Here is a 19,093-nt window from a genome sequence, read left to right on the forward strand (position 1 = left end):
GTGAAATTTTATATTTAAAGTGTCATTTGCTTGTTAATTCATGTTTAATTTGCATTAGTTCCAATTCATGTAAAGTAAAAACTACAAAAGAGGAATTTTCATTTGGGGGTCATTCAGTAAATTTGGGTTATTTTAGTTTCTGGAGATCGTAACAATGGCAGAACGGTGAACAACTATTGTCCAAAAGGAAAAAAAGAGAGAAACAAGATCAAAACAGAAATGTGCAAAGAAAAAGGAAACAGAAGGGGGCAGAGATTACAGTCCGAAATTGTTGAACTCAGTGTTGAGCTCAGAAGACTGTAAAATGCCTGTTTGAAAGATGAATTCTGTTCCTCGAACCTATGGTAAGTTTATAGCAGCAGGAAGCTGAGGACAGAGAGGTCAGCATGAGAGCAATGTGGAGAATTAAAACGATGGCGACCAGAAATGAAATTAAAATGTTCGGTTAAGCAGTCACTTAATCTGCATTTGATCTCCCCTTTGTAGAGCTGATATATTGCGAGCAGTGAATGCAGTATACTACATTGAGAAGTACAAGTAAAATGCTGTTTCACCTTGAAGTGCAATTGTTGTTGGAACTGAAAATGGAAAGCTAAGCTTTTCAGGAGGATAGCAACAAGGAAGAAGGAAAGAAATTCCCAAATACTTCCAGAACTCCCAACAGGATAGGCGATGATCTTAAAGCGGAAATACATAACTGTTAAGATCATTTAAAACAGTGAGTGAGACAATGGAGGGACGTACGAACATACGAAATAGGAGCAGAAGTAAGCCATGTGGCTCCTCGAGCCTGTTCCCCATTCAAGAAGATCAGGGCTAATTGGTTTGTGTTTAGAATTTCACATTCCCATCCACCCCCACCTCGCCCCGATTAACCTTTGATTCCCTTGCCTAACAAGGATCCATCTAGCTCTGCCTTTAAAATATTGAGTACTCCAAATCCACCACCTTCTGAGGAAGAGAATTCCAAAGTCGCACAGCCCTCAGAAAAAAATTCTCCTCACCTCTATCCTAAAATGACGACCCCTAATTTTAAAACAGTGCCCCCTAGTTCTGGACTCACCCACAAGAGGAAACATCCTTTCCACATCCACCTTGTCAAGACTATTCAGGATCTTGTATACTTCAATCAAGTCACCCCTCACTCTTCTAAACTCCAGTGGAAACAAGCCCAGTCTGTCCAACCTATCCCCATAAAACAGCCCACTCATTCCAGGTATCAATCTAGTAAACATCCTCTGAACCGCCTCAAACGCATTTACATCCTTCCTTAAATAAGATGACCAAAACTGCACACAGTATTCGAGACGTGGTCTCACCAATGCCCTGTATAACTGAAGCATAACATCCTTATTTTTATGTTCAATTCCTCGCCTAATAAAGGGTAGCATTCCATTCACCTTCTCAATTACTTGCTGTACCTGCATTCTAACTTTGTGATTCATGCACTAGAACACCTAGATCCCTCTGCACCTTGGAATTCTGCAGTCTTTCTCCGTTTAAGTAATATTCTGTTTTTTTATTCTTCCTGCCAAGGCGAACAACCTCACGTTTTCCTACATTATACTCTATCTGCTGAGATTTTTGCCCACTCACTCAACTTATCTATATATGTCTTCAACCTCCTAATGTCCTCTTCACAACATACTTTCCTACCTGTCTTTGTGACATTTGCAAATTTAGCTACCATGTCATTGCTTCCCTCATCTAAGTCTTGATTTAGAGGCCCCAGGACAGACTGATGCGGGACACCACTTGTCACATTCTACCAATCAGAAAAAGACACATTTATGTATACTGTTTTCTGTCAGCCAGCCAGTCTTCTATCCATGCTAATATGTTACCCCCTACACTATGAGCTTTTATTGTCCGCAATAACCTTTGATGTGGCACTTTATGAAAGGTCTTCTGGAAATCCAAGTACAGCACATCTACAGGCTCCCCTTTATCCACGGCACATGTTACTCCTTTAAAGAACTCCAATAAATTGGTTAAACATGATTTCCCTTTCACAAAACCATGCTGACTCTTCCGGATTACCTTGAGTTTCTCTAAATGCTCAGCTATAACCACCTTCCCCATGACAAGACAGCAAGCTAACTGGCCTATCATTTCCTGTTTTCTGCCTCCCTCCCTTCTTAAGTAGAGGGGTTATATTTGCTACTTTCCAGTCTGATGAAACCTTTCCAGAATCTAGCGAATTTTGGAAAATTAGCACCAATGCACCTACTACCTCGTTAGCCACCTCTTTTAAGACCCTAGGATGAAATCCATCAGGACCCGGAGACTTTTCAGCCCGCAGCTCCATCAGTTTGCTCAGTACCACTTCCCTAATGATTGTAATTTCAAAAAGTTCCCCTCTCCCTTCCACCTCCTGATTTACAGTTTTTACTGGAATGTTTTTTGTATCCTCTATAGTGAAGACAGAAGCAAAATATTCATTCATTTCATCCGCCATTTCCTTATTATCTACTATTAACTCCCCATAGTCACTCTCTAGACGACCAACACTCACTTTACTCACTCTTTTTTAAATACCCACAGAAACTCTGTTTTTACATTTCTAGCTGGCTTCCTCTCATACTAATTTCTTTCTCCTGATTGACCTTTTAGTTATTCCCTGCTGTTTATATTCTGACCAATCATCTAAACTGCCATTCATCTTTGCCCAGTTATATGCTTTTTCCTTAAGTTTGATGATTTCCCTAATTTCTTTTGTTAACCAAGGGTGGTGGGTCCCTTAGAGTTTTTCTTTATAGTAGGAATATACTTATTCTGCGTATTCTGAAATATCCCCTTAAATGTCTGCCACTGCTTCTCTATTGATCTATCCCTTAGCCTAATATCCTAGTTCACTTCAGCTAGCTCAGCTTTCATTCCCACATAATTGCCCTTATTTAAGTTTAAAATACTAGTCTTAGACCCACTCTTCTCATTTTCAAGCTGGATGTAAAATTCAATCACATTGTGGTCACTGCTACCTAGGGTGCCTTCATTCTGAGGTCATTAAATTAATCCTGTCACATTACACAATATCAAGTCTAAAATAAACTGCTCTCTGGCTGGTTCCAGAGCTCTAAGAACTTCTCTCAAAAGCATTCAATGCACTCCTCATCCAGGCTACTACTGCCAATCTGATTTTTCCAGTTAATATGTAGATTAAAGTCATCCATGATTATTGCTTTCCCTTTATCACAAGCACCCAATATTTCTTCTCATACATTTTGTCCTAAACCATGGTTACCAGTAAAGGCGCCAGTGCCCCTCAAACCGGAACCCACTTCTCCCACACCATTCTTTGAGCCACACATTCATCTCTCTAATCTTATTTGCTATATGCTAATTTGCATGTGGCTCAGGTAATAATCCAGACATGGCCCACAACAACTGGACCATCCCCCTCCCACTGCAAGTTCCTTTCCAGTCCCGGGCAGATGTCCCAAACCCTGGCACTGGGCAGCAACACAGCCACCTGGACTCTCACTATTTGCTGCAGAGAACAGTGTCAATCCCCCTCACTATACTGTCCCCTACTACCTGTTTGCTACCCCCCACCTGAATGGCTTCCTGTACCGTAGTGCAATGGCCAGCCTGCTCATCCACCTTGCAGACACCGCTTTTGTCCACGTAGGTTGTGAGCACCTCAAACCTGTTTGACAATTGCAAAGTCTGAGGCTCCTCCACTTGTGTCTGCTCAGTCCCATTACTTGCCTCACTCACAGTCACATCTTCCTGTCCCTCACTGCTGACCAAAACAGATGATCCTATTCTAAGAGGTTTGACTGTCTTCTGGAACAAAGTATCCAGGTATTTCTCCCCCTCCCTTATGTTGTACTTTGTCTGCATTTTGGCTTCCAGATCAATAATCCTGATCTGGAATTCCTCAAGCTGCTTACACTTCCTGCAGACATGTTTGTAGTGGATCGCCTTGGCATTCAAAAGCACCCACATTCCACAGCTGCAACATAACATCTGTCCTGCCATTGTTACTTATTAATTAGTTAATTTAATTACTCAATTAACATAGACTAATTCCTATGTATATCACACCTCTTCCCCCCAAGCACCGAATTCCCACGTGAACCTAATTCGCCACTCACTCTGGCGTAGTTGCCTGTCTCCTCATGCACCCCTTCCTGATCATGTGGTTTGAAAAGCCTGTCTCTTTTATAGACCTTCCTATGAATCACTCGCTTGTTTAGCTTCATGCTACAACTAATGCCTCTTGAACCAATTGCTTTCAGGTGATTGACAGATAGCATGGCTGGAAAGATGGTGCAGAAGGGAGGTCTTTGGATTCCTGCAATATTGGGACTGGCTCTGGGGGAGATTGGTGCTGTACAGGCTAGACAGGTTGCACCTAAACAAACTTGGATAAATCCTAAAGGATGTGAAGGCATTAGAGAGATTCACAAGAATGATTCCAGGCATGAGGAACTTCAGTTACATGGATAGATTGGAGAACCTGGACTGTTCTCAAGCAGAGGAACTTGGGCAGTGCTGAAGTCAGGTGATGTTATGTAGGTTGAAATAGACAGCTTTATGTAGTGGGAACTCATTTCAGGATCAAGTAGGATACCAAGATTGTGAACAACCTGATTTAATTTCAAACAATTGCCAGGGGAAGGGATAGTGTGTGGTTTTGGAACAGACTTTGGGGTGGGGACCTATCTAAGACTCATAACTGTTACAGGAAATATAGATGTAGTCTGATAAAAAACATAGAAACTGAAAAACAAAGAAAAAGGAGCAGGAGTAGATCATTCGGCCCTTCGAGCCTGCTCCGCCATTAAACATGATCATGGCTGATTCTGTATCTCAATGCCGTAATCCTGCTCTTCCCCCTGTACCCCTTGATGCCTTTAGAGTACATAAATCTATCTATTTCCTCCTTAAATACGTTCAGTGACTTGGCCTCCACAATCTTCTGTGGTAGAGAATTCCACAGGTTCATCATCCTGAGTGAAGAAGTTTCTCCTCATCTCAATCCTAAATGGCCTACCCTGTATCCTGAGATTGTGATCCCTTGTTCTAGACCCCCCAGCCAGAGGAAACATCATCCCTGCTTCCAGTCTGTCTAGCCCAGTCGGAATTATATATGTTTCAATGAAACCCCCTCTCATTCTTCTAAACTCCAGTGAATACAGGTCTAGTCAACCCAATCTCTCCTCATACGACAAGCCTGCCATCCCAGGAATCAGTCTGATGAACTTTCACTGCACTCCCTCTATGGCAAGTATACCCTTTCTTAGGTAAGGAGACCAAAACTGCACACAACACTCCAGATGTGGTCTCACCAAGGCCCTGTACAGCTGCAGTAAGACATCCTTGCTCCTGTACTCAAGTCCTCTCACACTGAAGGCCAACAAACCATTTGCCATCTCAACTGCTTGCTGCACCTGCATGCTTGTTTTCAGTGATTAGTGTACAAGGACACTCAGGTCCCTTTGTACAGCAACATTTCCCAATTTATCACCATTTAAATAATACTCTACCAATCTGTTTTTTCTACCAAAGTGGATAACTTCACACTTATTCACGTTATACTGCATCTGCCATGTGTTTGTCCACTCACTCAACTTCACTGGAGGAACTGCACCATCTCTTTGCTTGTCAATGTAGCCACAGCTTTTTACTCTGGAGTGCCAGATTAGTAAGTAGTGAGCTGGTGCTGTGTCTGCACTGATTAGTGATCTTCATAAATTAGCAGCAATAGCTACAATTCAATGGCTTATCTATATATTCACTTCATCATTTTCCCTCATAGCAAAGTTCCATAGTCAGGAATGTTATGGAATACTCTCCACTTGTCTGGATGAATGTGGCCCAAACAACACTCAAGAAGCTCAACACCATCCAGGACAAAGCAGCCCAGTTGATTGGCACCCATCCACAAACATTCACTCCCTCCACCACCAACACACAGTGGCAGCAGTGTGTACCATCTACAAGATGTGCTGCAGCAAATCACCAAGACTCCTTACACAGCACCTTCCAAACCCATGACCTCTGCCACCTGGAAGGACAAGGGCAGCAGATACATGGGAACACCACCACCTGCAAATTCCCCTCCAAGCCACTCCACCCACCATCCTGACTTGGAACTACATCATTGTTCTTTCACTGTCGCTGGGTCAAAATCTTGGAACTCCCTCCCTAACAGCACTTTGGGTGTACCTACACCACATGGACTGCAGCGGTTCAAGAAAGCAGCTCACCAACATCTTCTCAAGGGCAATTAGGAACGGGCAATAAATGCTGATGCTGACATCCCAGGAAAGAATAAAAAAAGGTTCCTAAGACCAAAAGGAAGCATGGAACTAGAAAAGGCCAATGTAGCCAGCAAGCCCCACACAGCAACTACACGTTGTTCTCTCAGAGACTGCCCTTGGTTTCCTGAGATAAACACCAGCAAGTGTGTACATCAAAAAGCTTTAATGGATTCAGCAGGGACAGACAGTAAAACAGGATGCAACAATAGCTTCAGAATGTCTCTGTGGAGACGAGCGAGAGGAAGGTTCAGAAACACATTAAATGGGAGATCAAAGGGATAATTGGAGAGTAAAGCTACAGACACTAAATTCAAAATCCACTAGAAGCATTTTCTAGTGCCAGAAGAGCAAGAGGAGATCACACCTGAAGTGTTAACTCAGCTGTTTTCTGAACAGTTGCTGACTGACCTATACAGCGTTCAGCATTTTCTGTTTTCAAAAATGTCACTCCACGGTTAAATGCCAAATGGGTTCAACTAATCTTCACACAATGATGCTCTTTGCTTTCTTAAATTTGTTGACAAGTTTTTAAATCATTTGACTCCTCTCCAAACCTTTATGTTAAAAATCCGAGGCACTCACCACTTGGTGATCCTGCTGTCGAGAGTTCAGGTTGCTGGCCTCCTCATGGCTGTGCATCAGATTAACCTCATGGTGATTTGTCACGTTTCTGCACATGGGCAGAAAGCACCTCTGTCTTTCACCTGGCTCTGTGTCAAAACCTTCAATACATGCAGTTACATAAGAAGCATCACCAAATAAGTCATTCCAAGCTCTGTTCTTGCTAATATTTTATAAACAGGACACACCTTGCTCCCCTGATGCTTGGGTACCAGGTTGAAGGAACATTCAAACATAGGCGGGGGAGATAAATTCAAAAGCTCCCAAAAGCTGATGGGGGCTTCGCGATGTACGATTACCTCATGCCCATTCAGCGCAAAGTCAGCAAGATGCCAACCTCATGTTGCCCGCTAATTCTAATGATTTCTGGGTGCAGCCAGTGTCAACCATGCTGCTCACTGGCTTCATTCATCAGCAGGGTCCCAATACTGTTAAGTCCTAGCACTACTTAATGTTAACCCGCATGGCTTACCTTAAAGAGAGCCTGTCCTGTATAAAGCTAGCTGAAACTGCCTAAAGATAGCCTGTATTTTTTAAAGGGAAGGAGCAGCATGGCTGGATCAGGACTCAGGAGCCATTCTGAAATTAAATTTGACCTGTGACATCAAGATTGCAAACATTTTAGTTTAGTCACAGGCTAACAGAAGGTGGTGACGTGGTGGTATTGTCACTGGACTAGTATTTCAGAGACCCAAGGCTTTGGGCACCTGGGTTTGAATCCCACCACAGCAGATGGTGGAGCCTCTGCACCCCTCGGTCGCCCCGGTCGCCCGCCCGCCCCCCGGTCACTGAGCAATCCGGTTCCCAGCCCACCCCAGGTGTGTTCTCTCAAGTTGGGAATATGTCAGGGAGCCATTCTGATGCAGTTTCCCCTTAATTCTACTCACTCCCCGACAACCTCTAACCCTGTGCCCATGGGAAAATTCAGTCCCGTGTCCCAAACCTCATCAGGATTTCCTGTTTGGGGTTTTGGAATCTCCACCTGCCCCCAAAGCATTCTGTCAGTGGAGAGAGGGGCAGGAGTATGGGCATGGGCTGGCACAGAGAATGGAGTGTCGCTATATTGGAATTCCTGCTCCCCTGCATGACTGAGGGCCTGGTCTAAGACATACTCACTGAATTGTGCATTTAGGCTTCCAGTAGGGTACATGTGGGTAGCAGAGGGTTCAGATCAGGCAATGAGCCTGCACCCCCAAAGATGGGCACATTTTTAATCCTTAAATTCTTCCTATTAACCCCTTTACACATGATATAAGGAATTTAGGACACCAAGAGGAAGGCATGGGCAGCCCCTGGACAGAAGGCAAGCGCCCCAATCTCCAGCTGCCTGGGGAAGGTGGGCATTCACTTACCCATGCTAATCAATGCCCTCACAGTCATCATGCAAACCCTGAAGGTCATGATGCCAGCATCACGTTTATATTATTTCACAGTATGTGGGCGCCGCTGGCTTGAACTGTGGAGTCCATGTGTTGTCAATAGCGGTTTGGTACAACTGAGTGGCTTGCTGAGCCATCTCGGAGGGCAGTTAAGAGTCAACCACCTTACTGTCGGTCTGGAGTCACATGTAGACTAGGTCAGGTAAGGATGGCAGAACTCCCTCCATAAAGTGCATCAATGAACCAGATGGGTTTTTATGACAAATGATGATAATTTCATGGTCACCATTACTGAGGCTAGCTTTATATCTCAGATTAATGAATTCAATTTAAATTCCACCAGCTGCTGTGCTGGGATTTGAACCCTTGTCCCCAGAGCCTGGGGCCCTGGATTACTAGTCCAGTGACATTACCACCACCATCATCCTGAGGAATTCTGTCCCCAGTTGGACCATATGTTACAAGCTTGAACTAAAACTGACATGAGACTTTAAAATGGAGTTTTGTACACCCTGGAAAAGAAGCTGACATGATACAGGTGAGACACAGACCTTGGCTTCTAACACTGTCAAACCTCCCGATGCTCTGTGATGTGTTCTCACCCTTGAAGGAGTTCCTGTGGCTGCTGAAGTTGGTGGATGATCCAGTCTGCAGATCAGGGAGGCTCGCAAGGCTCCGATAGATACCAACAGCTCCACACGAGCAGTGATTCAAGAAAAAATCCTGGCCAGTGAAGGAAGGAAGTGCCAGTGTTAGGAAGAGATTTCTTGTGAAGGATTGATGAGATAATGAACCATCAACATTGCCCAAATACTCGTCCCCACAACTACTCAAATCAAATGTTGCAAACCGCCCCCCCCCCCCCCAAGTACCCTCCGCAATATTAGTTCAGATCAAAAGGTGTTTTATTTCCTAAAATAAAAAAAATCTTTCAGGAACAGCAGCTCAGGAGCAGAAGAAATGAACTGTGGGAGGAGAGGATTCCTTCCTTCAGAAGCGGTTTCATCAGGAGTCGCGCGCGGGCGAGGGGGGCGGGGCGATCCGAGCCGCGCGGGGCGAGCCGCGGCGGGGCGCGGTGCGAGGGGGGCGGGGCGAGCCGAGCCGCGCAGTGCGAGGGGGGCGGGGCGAGCCGCGCGGGGCGAGGGGGGCGGGGCGAGGGAGTGAACTATACAGTGAGGGAGTTAGTGAGAGAGTAAACCACACAGACTGAGGGAGTGAACCACACAGTGAGGGAATGAGGAAGAGTAAACTACATAGAGTTAGGGAATGATGCGGACATAATCCACCAGATTTTTAAATGTTGCAGAGTTGAAAATACTGGTCAGGTCCAAAGATCATCTCATTCGACCTTTAGAAGATGAGAGGGGGATTCAGGAACAGAGGAAGGCAGTCTGAGAGAATTGTTCTCATTTAATGGCTGCTTATTACCAAAAACCAGCATCAAAAATTTAAAAGGATTTTCCTGTCTTCCTGTATGCTACCCGTTTAAAAAAGGAAATCAGTTCAGCAGGAAAATGCAATGTTCCACAGCAGACACAGAGACAGTGACAAAAACAGATAGACAGGGACATATACTGCACCATACACAGAGGGAGAGAGAGAGAGAGAGAGAGGGAGAGAAACACAGAGGGAGAAGGAGAAAGAAAAACAGAGATAGAGAGAGGGGGAAGGAACAGAGAGGAAGAGAAACATAGAGGGAGAGATAGAGACTGCACCATACCGAGGGAGACAGAGGGAGAGAGAGGGGGAAACAGAGATGGAAGCAACAGAGAGAGCGAGAAACAGAGAGGGACAGGGGAAGGAACACACAGAAACACAAAGGCTGTACCATACACAGAGAGAGGGAGGGAGGGAGAGAGAGAAAGAGAGCGTGACAGAGAGGGAAAGACATACATGCACAGAATCTAGAGATAGGGAAGGTGTCTCTACCCAGATGTTGGGAGCATGTTGTGAAATTGTTGCCATTAAACAGGAGCTGAGTGTACAAAGTTGATCTGTTGCTCTTTAACAGGTGTGGCCCTGCTATTCTCAGTTTCTGTGCAAGTCGGTATTTTTATGCTCTTTAACTGACATTTGACTTGTTTTCTGGACATTTGTTGTTCTGGGCTCTCCCCAAATTCAGTTGCTCTCACTATTGTCCATCTCCAAGGGAAGTCTGAAACTGGGCATATGGGAGCGATGCTCCCTCTCCATTGTGGGTAAGACCCTGGTCGTTAGGTGTGAGGTGTTCTTGGTGTTTTGTACGTGGTGCAGGTGTGGCTCCACAGCAGGTACTCGAGACATCTTCTACTTCACCTGGAGATCAACGATGGATCGTTTCCGCATGGGCCCCATGTACAAACCTCTGGACAGAGGATGGAAAAAACATGCCTAACATTAGCTTTTTGTTTTTATCGCCCTGATCCTGATGGCCACCTTTGTGTGCAGCTGCATCAAGCTGTGCTTAGACCCTTGGTACGCAAACACCTACTGTCACTGTGTTTTGAGGTTCTACCTGTCCCCGGTGTTGCGAAGGATGGTTCTGGCCACGCTGCCATGGAACGCTCCAAGTAGTTGGACCGTGCCGTACCACCTGTCCCTCGTGGAAAAATTTATGCCTTTGACCACAAGTCCATCAGGCAGTGTTCAGCACGCACCAGGACTCTAGAACAGAGGCCCTGTGGGAAAAGGAGATGGTGGATCCTGTTGGATGGTTCCCCGAGCAGACTGTCAAAGTCACTTGGCAGAATGCCTCAGTGCCAGAACTTTCCAACAAGCACCAAGATGTAGCTTGGCTGGTGGTGAGAAAGGCCCTCCCGGTCAGATACTTCCTACACGCCAGGAGTCTCACCCTCTCTACATGTTGCCCTCGAGGTGGCTGTGGTGGGGATGAGACCGTTGTTCACCTTCTTGTGGAATGTGCCTTTGCAAAGAAGGTCTGGAGAGAGATGCAGTGGTTTTTGTCGAGGTTCATCCCAAGCAGCGCGGTGACATAGGACTCTGTGCTCTACGGGCTGTTCCCAGGGACACACACCGAGACAAACATCAACTCGGTGAAAGACATTCTTTGGTCTGCCCACAACTTGTTGGTCTTCCAGTGCAAAGAGTTGTCCTCGACCGAGTGTTGCAGACTGGCACATTCCAAGGTCCAGGGACTACATGCTGAGGAACGCACTAAAGCTTGGGGCAGCTGCCGCAAAGGCCCAATGGGGAAAGGCCAATGTGTAAGGTCTTTCAGCCATAGTGCACCGAGGGGCTGGCCACTGTACAGAACCCCCTGGACTGTAAGCATGTTCTTGACTGTATATAGTAAAGGCAACTGTGTTTAAACACCTCAGTTCAACATGACCCATGTAGAAAATGTGAATATCATTGCACTTTCCTGTTATGACAAGTTGGAAATATTTTGTAATATTCTTTTAGATATTTTATGAACAAAGTGTATTTTTAGAAAAAAAAACTTTCTAATCACGAAGAGTTGGAAACATTTATCCTGTTCCTCATTTCCCAGGTTCGCACTCATGTCTCTTCACAGCTCCCATTCCCACACTCACCTCCTAATCATTAATATCCCCATAGTGTCTCTGGATTTGACCAGAAGTCCTGTGTCAGCACAGCCTGAATAATCTTGTGAATAATGTTCTTATACAAACAATGAATAAGCTTCTCTCCAACATGCTATTCCACCATTTTAACTCATTAATGTCCCTGGGTGATATGTGGGCATGATTGGAGCCCGTTGGCTGAATGTTAGCAGCTCTTTGATGATGGACTGGAAGGTGAGAAGGTTGGTAAAATGATGTGAGAAGCGGATTGGGTGGCATGTGCAATGATTTCCAGTAGGAGAGGTGGCAGACTGCCAGGAGCCCAATTAAACCATTGAAATGTCTAATTAAGGGCCTCTTCCCACCCCTGTGGGAATTTTGCCAATGCCTGGGGTGTGGAGGGCACCGCTGGGTGAAACTGGTGGTCTCCCATTGGGCTCCAGAGTGTGACCTCCCTTTCGAAGTCCGTTTGGCCCATGGAAGTGTCTCCCCAGCAGCAATGGTGCCATCTGTCCACCAAGAAATCTCCCCTCCGTCACCAACCCGATCGCCAGGGTCCTGCCTACCTGGATCTGGCTTCCCCAAGTCCCACTCCCCTTTCTTTCAGGATTCACATCCAATGAGGACACTCCTTCCTCACAGATGCAACTCCGGCAATAGCCACCACTCCTGGAGGCGCTGCTGAGTCTCTGGCCCTGTGATTGGATCGTCAACTGGTGGGAGTGAGACACTACAGCAGCCCAAGAAACCACTGGCACAATGGAACTCAGGACCCATTTCCTGCTGCTCGGGCTCATCTTCCACCTTCAACCCCAGTAATGGGACCACAGTTCATCCTGGGAAGATTCAGCTCCGTATGTTACCCTGTCGTTGCCAACAGCACCGCCATATATCTTAAGGTCTGCTGCTAATTGACTTTAGAAAGAGACAGTCCAGTTTATTCCCTCTTCCTGGGACATTGTAATAACTAAATACAAAACATGCAGGACCCTCGGGAGTGTCTTTGAATGCACAGATTGTAAATCACAGGGTGCCTGCTCAATGTTTCTGTTCAGCAGCTTGAATACTCTCACCAGGGAGATGGCTTTACAACATGAGATCATTCAGGGAATATGCCAAACCCCAGCCACAAGCTCAGAGCCAGGTCCACACTGGGCACTCACTCCATTGCCCTCCTCCAATAGGGAGAGAGCCTCTTACCTCCTTCATCCTGTTCACTTTCAGCGCTCTCTCTGCAATCCACACCTGTTTCTGAAGCTGTTTGTTCTGGTCCTGTAACTGGCCAATTGTCTCGATGAGCTGGCAGATATGCTCCAGATATCCCAGGCCTGACCCCCGATCACCCACCTTATCCTGGTTTACCTGAAAGGAGGAGTTCATGGCTATTAATATAAAACAGAGCAAATTGCCATCTGCAGTGATCAGCAGAGAGTGTTTTCTTTTTATTATTCAGGCCAAAACAATACACTGATCCCCCACCAAACCCCGGGGTTGTGGGGGTGACGCCGAACCCCAGGGGCCATGGGGGTGACATGTGATAATGATACACAGTTTGCATGGACTGTGACTGGACCTCTGAAGCTGTATTGTCTGTCACATCTCAGATAGTTCAGAGATCTGTGAAGAATCCAGAGAAATGGGTCACAGAATTCTAGCTCCCATCCCATCATGATGAAGAATTGAAAGTTATTTGTAAAAACCTTGTTTCTTGTGCAGCTGGGTACTTGGGAACATTCTCCATTGATCTGTTTGCAGACTATCCCACCTATTTGAGGCTGAATAAATTCCCTCCACACCGTCCCTCTTCAAATAGCTTGGAGTCTTGTTGCAGGCAGATGTTGGCTCTCAGCAGCTATCTCTGCAATAATGCAATGGTGTCCTCTTGGATACTAAGAGTGCAAGAGCCAGGGCTAGTTGTCACATTAAAAGGTCAGGGGGCTGCCTAGCTGCACAACCTCTGTCACCTACAGTTAGTTCAACTGTACAACTTTCCTCTGCTTGTGTTGCAGGCAATTTAAGATAAAGGCCGACATTCCAAGAACCTTTTTCATTACTTCTTGTTCCTCACTCACAGGCCAGGTACAGGTTTAGATACAGAGTAAATCTCCATCTACACTGTCCCCATCAAACACTCCCAGGACAGGTACAGTATGGGTTTGCTTCAGTCGAGGTTTGGGGGTGGGGGGAACAGTGATGGGAGGCTCAATTTGAGAGGAGAGAGTCAAACTCAGATTGTCTCTGGTGCCTATTTGGAGAAGTAAAGGAATGACTGTTGGTTCTGTGTAATTTCCACCTGCATTGGGATATTTGTTGTACTGTGACCCTGAAACAAACACTTATTATAATAATAATTATAATAATAACGGTCAGCATTAGCAGGAGCTTTGTTACTCCTTTGTTCATTGGAGTTGATCAGAGTACATCACATTAATGTAGGTGTTGGTAAGGACAGCGTGTGGCTGAGGCACAACGACCAAGGCTGGGGTAGTTTTGATCCGAAAGCAAGCTCTCTGCTTCCAGCTTTGTCACAGCGAGCGGTTACCAGGATGGCAGAAGAAACACTCCAGGGTCATCCTCAAAGTCTCCCTGAAAAAATACAACATCCCACCGATTTGTAGGAATCTCTTTCTTGAGACCACCCAAACCGGAGAAGAAGCACCTGTGAAGGTGCCAACCGTCTCCGACAGGCCCAGGTGGAGGCCAAGTGTGAACATTGGAAGGAGGGGACCAAAATCGGAGCGTCCCACCCACCCACCTCATCAAACACTATCTGCCCCAACCTGTGGCAGAGTGTGCGGACCCAGCAGTGGATATTTTCGTCACCTCAGGACCCACACCCCCGGAGTGGAAGAAAGTCACCCTCGGACATGAGGGGCTGCCTAAGAAGAGGAGTTTTGATCCCTGGATTTTGGTGAATTTGTTGAAATCAGTCAATTGCTGCCAACCTCAACATTGAGAGGGCTGGAGTCAGAAAAAAATCAGCCAGGTTTCCTGACTCCCCATATCAGCTTCCCTGTTGATAATGTTACCTAGCAAAGGATTACAGAATTCCCTGGGGCTTCCTGCTCAGGATTATAACTTAATGTAAGCGCTCCAGATGTCTCGTCTGCATCTTCACCCACTGTGTATTCGCACAGTCACTTCCCTTCCTGTTTTGTTACATTGTTCAGTAAGAACAGGAGGCTTGCAGACTATTTCCACTTTTCCTGACCTTTCCCACAGTGGCTGTGCTGTTCCAGCACCATTGGGAATGAAAGTTCATTGTATTGAAAAGCTCTAAAATTCCACGCTATACATTCCAGTCATTTTCCGACATGATCCCTGCTCCTTATCCCATTCCCATCTCTGATGTGCTCCATTGTCAGGGGATGGGTTGTTTCCTCAAATGTTATTCCAAAGTATAAGAAACAAACAGGCTGAGTATAGGAGGTCACAGCCAGGAAACTTTTGAGGGAACAATGTGAGGCTTCAGCAGCCCTGAGCTAGAGTGGCGAGGGGTGGGATAGAATTATTCACAGCTCTAGGACCTTCTCTTTCTACAAAATGTATAAAGAGATTTAGAGGTAACTGTTATTGAAAAAGATGAGAAATAATTTCACCAAAAAAAAAAATTGGGAATATTCTTTATTTCATTGGATGATAAACGTGTGCCCAGTTCATAACCATCCTGGCATCTGTTCACTTACATACAAAATAGGAGCAGGCGTAGGCCACTCGGCCCCTCGAGCTTGCTCCGCCATTCAAAAAGACATCTTACTTGTGTGATAATGGACCAGTGTAAAGTACTGACTCAGTGTGGAACTTAACTGGAGAGAGACATGAGTCTAAAGGTGGAAGGTTATATTTAAAACATTAAGCCCAAGAGGGGGACAGTGAGTAAACATCTTTTCATTGAGTTGAGAACACACCTTGAGAAGTATGTAGGATGTAAGATGTGGGGATTCCTTCAACCCCTTGGTATTTTCTGCTTAAACCAGGTGCCGTGGGATGTTTCCTGAGCATAAGGTCACTGAATGAGAGTTTAGGGAGAAGACACAAACAGATGGATTGTTGGCAGGGGAGCAGGAGAATCCGCAGCATCCTGCAGGAATTCTGCAAACGCTCCATGGCTTGGATTGGTAAGAGAAGGTAAACGAGAGTGACTTGGGGAAGGGTCAGGGAGCAGTGCTCCTGATCAGTTGTGTGCTTCTGTGGTGAACAAGGATGTACCAGAGTTGTAAGGCAAAGTTCCAGAGGCCAAGTTGAAGTGTGGATTCAACCATCAGTAGCACAGAGGGCATATGTTACAGCCATGATCCTGAATCCTACAGAGACTGGCATTTCCCTGGTGCCAGGGTCAGAGACATCAGGCAGAGATTGGACAAACAATTGGCAAGAGGGCATAACTGCTCGTATTTCAAATGACTGGGCTAGAAGAGCTGTCATATCTGGGTGAGTAGGTAATGCGATCCAAGACAAGAAGGGTCATTGAGCTGAATTAATTGACAGAGTTCACAGAGCACACAGTACTCTGTATGGTACCTGTACCTTTGTTGATTTTCTCACCAGCTGCTTATCCAACTCCCTCTTAACGTTATTCATGTTTATTCTTGATTATTTCCCTGGACAGTTTATTATAAATATTGTCCTCCCACCTTAGGACAGTTCTATTAGTTCTGTATACTCCCCACTCTGTGTACACTAGTCCTCTCTGATTTCTATTTCTGATGCCTCTGTGTACAGCAGTTCTACTGGCTCTGCCCATTCCTTTCCCTCTTCCGAATCCATCCTTTATGCCTCATTATCAGTCTCCAGACCATGGTAACAGTTTCAACTGGTTGACACCCAGAAGAATCCTAAGATTCCCATTTTTAAACAAACTAAGCTTCGGAATTGTATCAGAAGGGGACTATCAGCCGCACACCATCCGGATTTGGAGCTATAATCACTGTTCCTTCACTGTCGCTGGCTCAAAATCCTGGCACTCGTTTTGTAACAGCGCTGTGAGTGTACCCACACCACATTTATTTAAATGCAGAGAGCTGCATACAGAGGGATCTGGGGGTCCTTGTACGTGAAACACAAAAAGTCAGCCTGCAGGTACAGCAAGTAATTGGGAAGGCAGATGTTGGCCTTTACTATAAGGGGGATTGACAGGGCTAATTGTAAATGGCGTTGGTGAGATCGCATCTAGAGTACAGGGAGAAGGTGGTGTCGTAGTGGTCTTGTCACTGGAGTGGTAATCCAGAGACCCAGGGAAATGCTCTGGGGACCCAGGTTCGAATCCCACCAAAGCAGACGATGGAATTTGAATCCAATAAATATCTGGAATTAATCATGACCATGAAACCATTGTCGATTGTTGTAAAAGCACATCTGGTTCATTAATGCCCTTTAGGGATGAAAATCTGTTGTCCTCACCTGGTCTGGCCTATGTGTAACTCCAGATCTGCAGAAAAGTGGTCGACTCTTAAATGCCCTTTGAAATGTCCTAACAAGCCACTCAGTTGTAAAAAGAAATGAAACTGGATGGACCACCCGGCATCGACCTAGGCACCAGAAAGGACAATGGCAATCACAGCCCTGTCAACCCTGCAAAGTCCTCCTTATTAACATTTGGGGGCTAGTGACAAAATTGGGAGAGATGTCTCAGAGTAGTTATGCAGAAATCTGACAGTCATACTCATAGAATCATATCTTTCAGATCATGTCCCAGACACCACCATCACCGTTCAGACAGGCTCAGCAGAGGTGGCGGCACAGTGGCATACAGTCGGGAGGTAGTTGCCCTGTGAGTCCTCAACATTGACTCCAGACCCCAAAAGTCTCGTGGCATCAGGTCAAATATGCACAAGGAAACCTCCTGCTGATTCCCATGTAATGCCCTCCCCCTCAGTTAATGAATTAGTGCTCCTCCATATAAACCTATCTGGTTCACAATGTCCTTTAGGGAAGGAAATCTGCCATCTTTACCTGGTCTGGCCTACATGTAACTCCAGACCCACAGCAATGTGGTTGACTCTTAAATGCCATCTAAACAAGGGCAATTAGGGATGGGCAATAAACGCTGGCCTAGCTAGCAATACCCACATCCCATGAACAAATAAAAAAAAAATATTTTTTTTTTTAAAGTATTGAACATCACTTGAAGGAAGTGCTGAGGGTGGCAAGGGTGCTGGGCCATGAACTTACAGATTGTGTTCAAGTACAATTCTGCTGCTGCTGATGGCCCACATCACCTCATGGTTGCCCAGGTTTGAGTTGCTAGATCTGTTCAAAATCTATCCCATTTAGCACGGTGGTAGTGCCACCCTCAATGTGAAGGCAGGACTTCATCTCCACAATGACTGTGTGGTGGTCACTCCTACCGATATTGTAATGGACAGATGTACCTACGGCAGGCATGTTAGTGAGGATGAAGCCAAGTATGTCTTTCCCTCTTGTTGGTTCCCTCATTACCTGCCACAGACACAGTCTAGCAGCTATGTCCTTTAGGACTCAGCCAGCTTGGTCAGTAGTGGTGCTACCGAGCCACTCTTGGTGATGGACATTGAAGTCCCCCACCCGGAGTACATTCTGCACCCTTGCCACACTCAGTGCTTCCTCCAAGTGCTGTTCAACTTGGCGGAGCACTGATTCATCAGTTGAGGTAGGGCAGTACATGGTAATCAGCAGGTTTCCTTGCCTGTGTTTGACCTGATACCATGAGACTTTGTGGGGTCCAGAGTCGATGTTGAGGACTCCCAGGGCAACTCCCTCTTGACTGTATACCATTGCCGCCACCTCTGCTGGTCTGTCCTGCTGGTGGGACAGGACATATCCAGGGATGGCAATGGTGGGACACTATCTGCAAGGCCTGTTTCTGTGAGTATGACATGAGTGGTTTTTTTTATTGCCTTTGACAACTTTTAGTTTATTAAATACAAAAATATTGAAGATGGAGAAAAGGCTATTTGACTGGTTCCAGCAATGAGAGACAGTCACATGATGTAACCTCCAGGGCTGTTCAACCAGACTGGGACTAGAGAGATTGGGGAAAGAAAGAGAGAGGAAGAAGAATGATAAAAGACACATGGAGAGGCTGAGGGAGAGAGACACAGAAGGAGGATAGAAAAAGAGAGGGATGCAAAGGAACAGACAGAAAAAGAGGGAGAAATAAAGTGATTGGGAGATAGCTAGGGAGAGTGAGGGAGTGAGTGAAAGAAGCACAGAGAAAGAATGAGTGAGAAACATAGGAGACAGAGAGAGAGAGAGAGACACACACACACAGAGACTAAATGTGTATGTACATTGTGACTGTAATGGCAAGTGAATGAAG

At 45.7% G+C, this 19,093-nt stretch overlaps 1 protein-coding gene across 5 annotated transcripts in view; it reads right to left on the bottom strand.

Moving 5' to 3' along the window:
- The window catches only part of LOC144676053 (uncharacterized), a 59,829-nt gene that overhangs the window by 19,762 nt on the left and 20,974 nt on the right, over positions 1-19,093 (bottom strand). For 2 of the 5 annotated variants that reach the window (XM_078536575.1, XM_078536572.1), the window contains exons 3-5: positions 12,997-13,158; positions 8,824-8,995; positions 6,855-6,994 (exon numbers count right to left, since the gene is read on the bottom strand). In XM_078536575.1, coding sequence (XP_078392701.1) covers positions 6,855-6,994; positions 8,824-8,995; positions 12,997-13,158 — 474 coding nt within the window. The remainder of the gene's footprint in view (positions 1-6,854; positions 6,995-8,823; positions 8,996-12,996; positions 13,159-19,093) is intronic. The other 3 variants (XM_078536576.1, XM_078536573.1, XM_078536574.1) reach the window with 3 other exon arrangements.

Source organism: Cetorhinus maximus, unplaced genomic scaffold, assembly GCF_964194155.1.
Source record: "Cetorhinus maximus unplaced genomic scaffold, sCetMax3.hap1.1 HAP1_SCAFFOLD_1325, whole genome shotgun sequence".
NCBI classification, from domain to species: domain Eukaryota; kingdom Metazoa; phylum Chordata; class Chondrichthyes; order Lamniformes; family Cetorhinidae; genus Cetorhinus; species Cetorhinus maximus.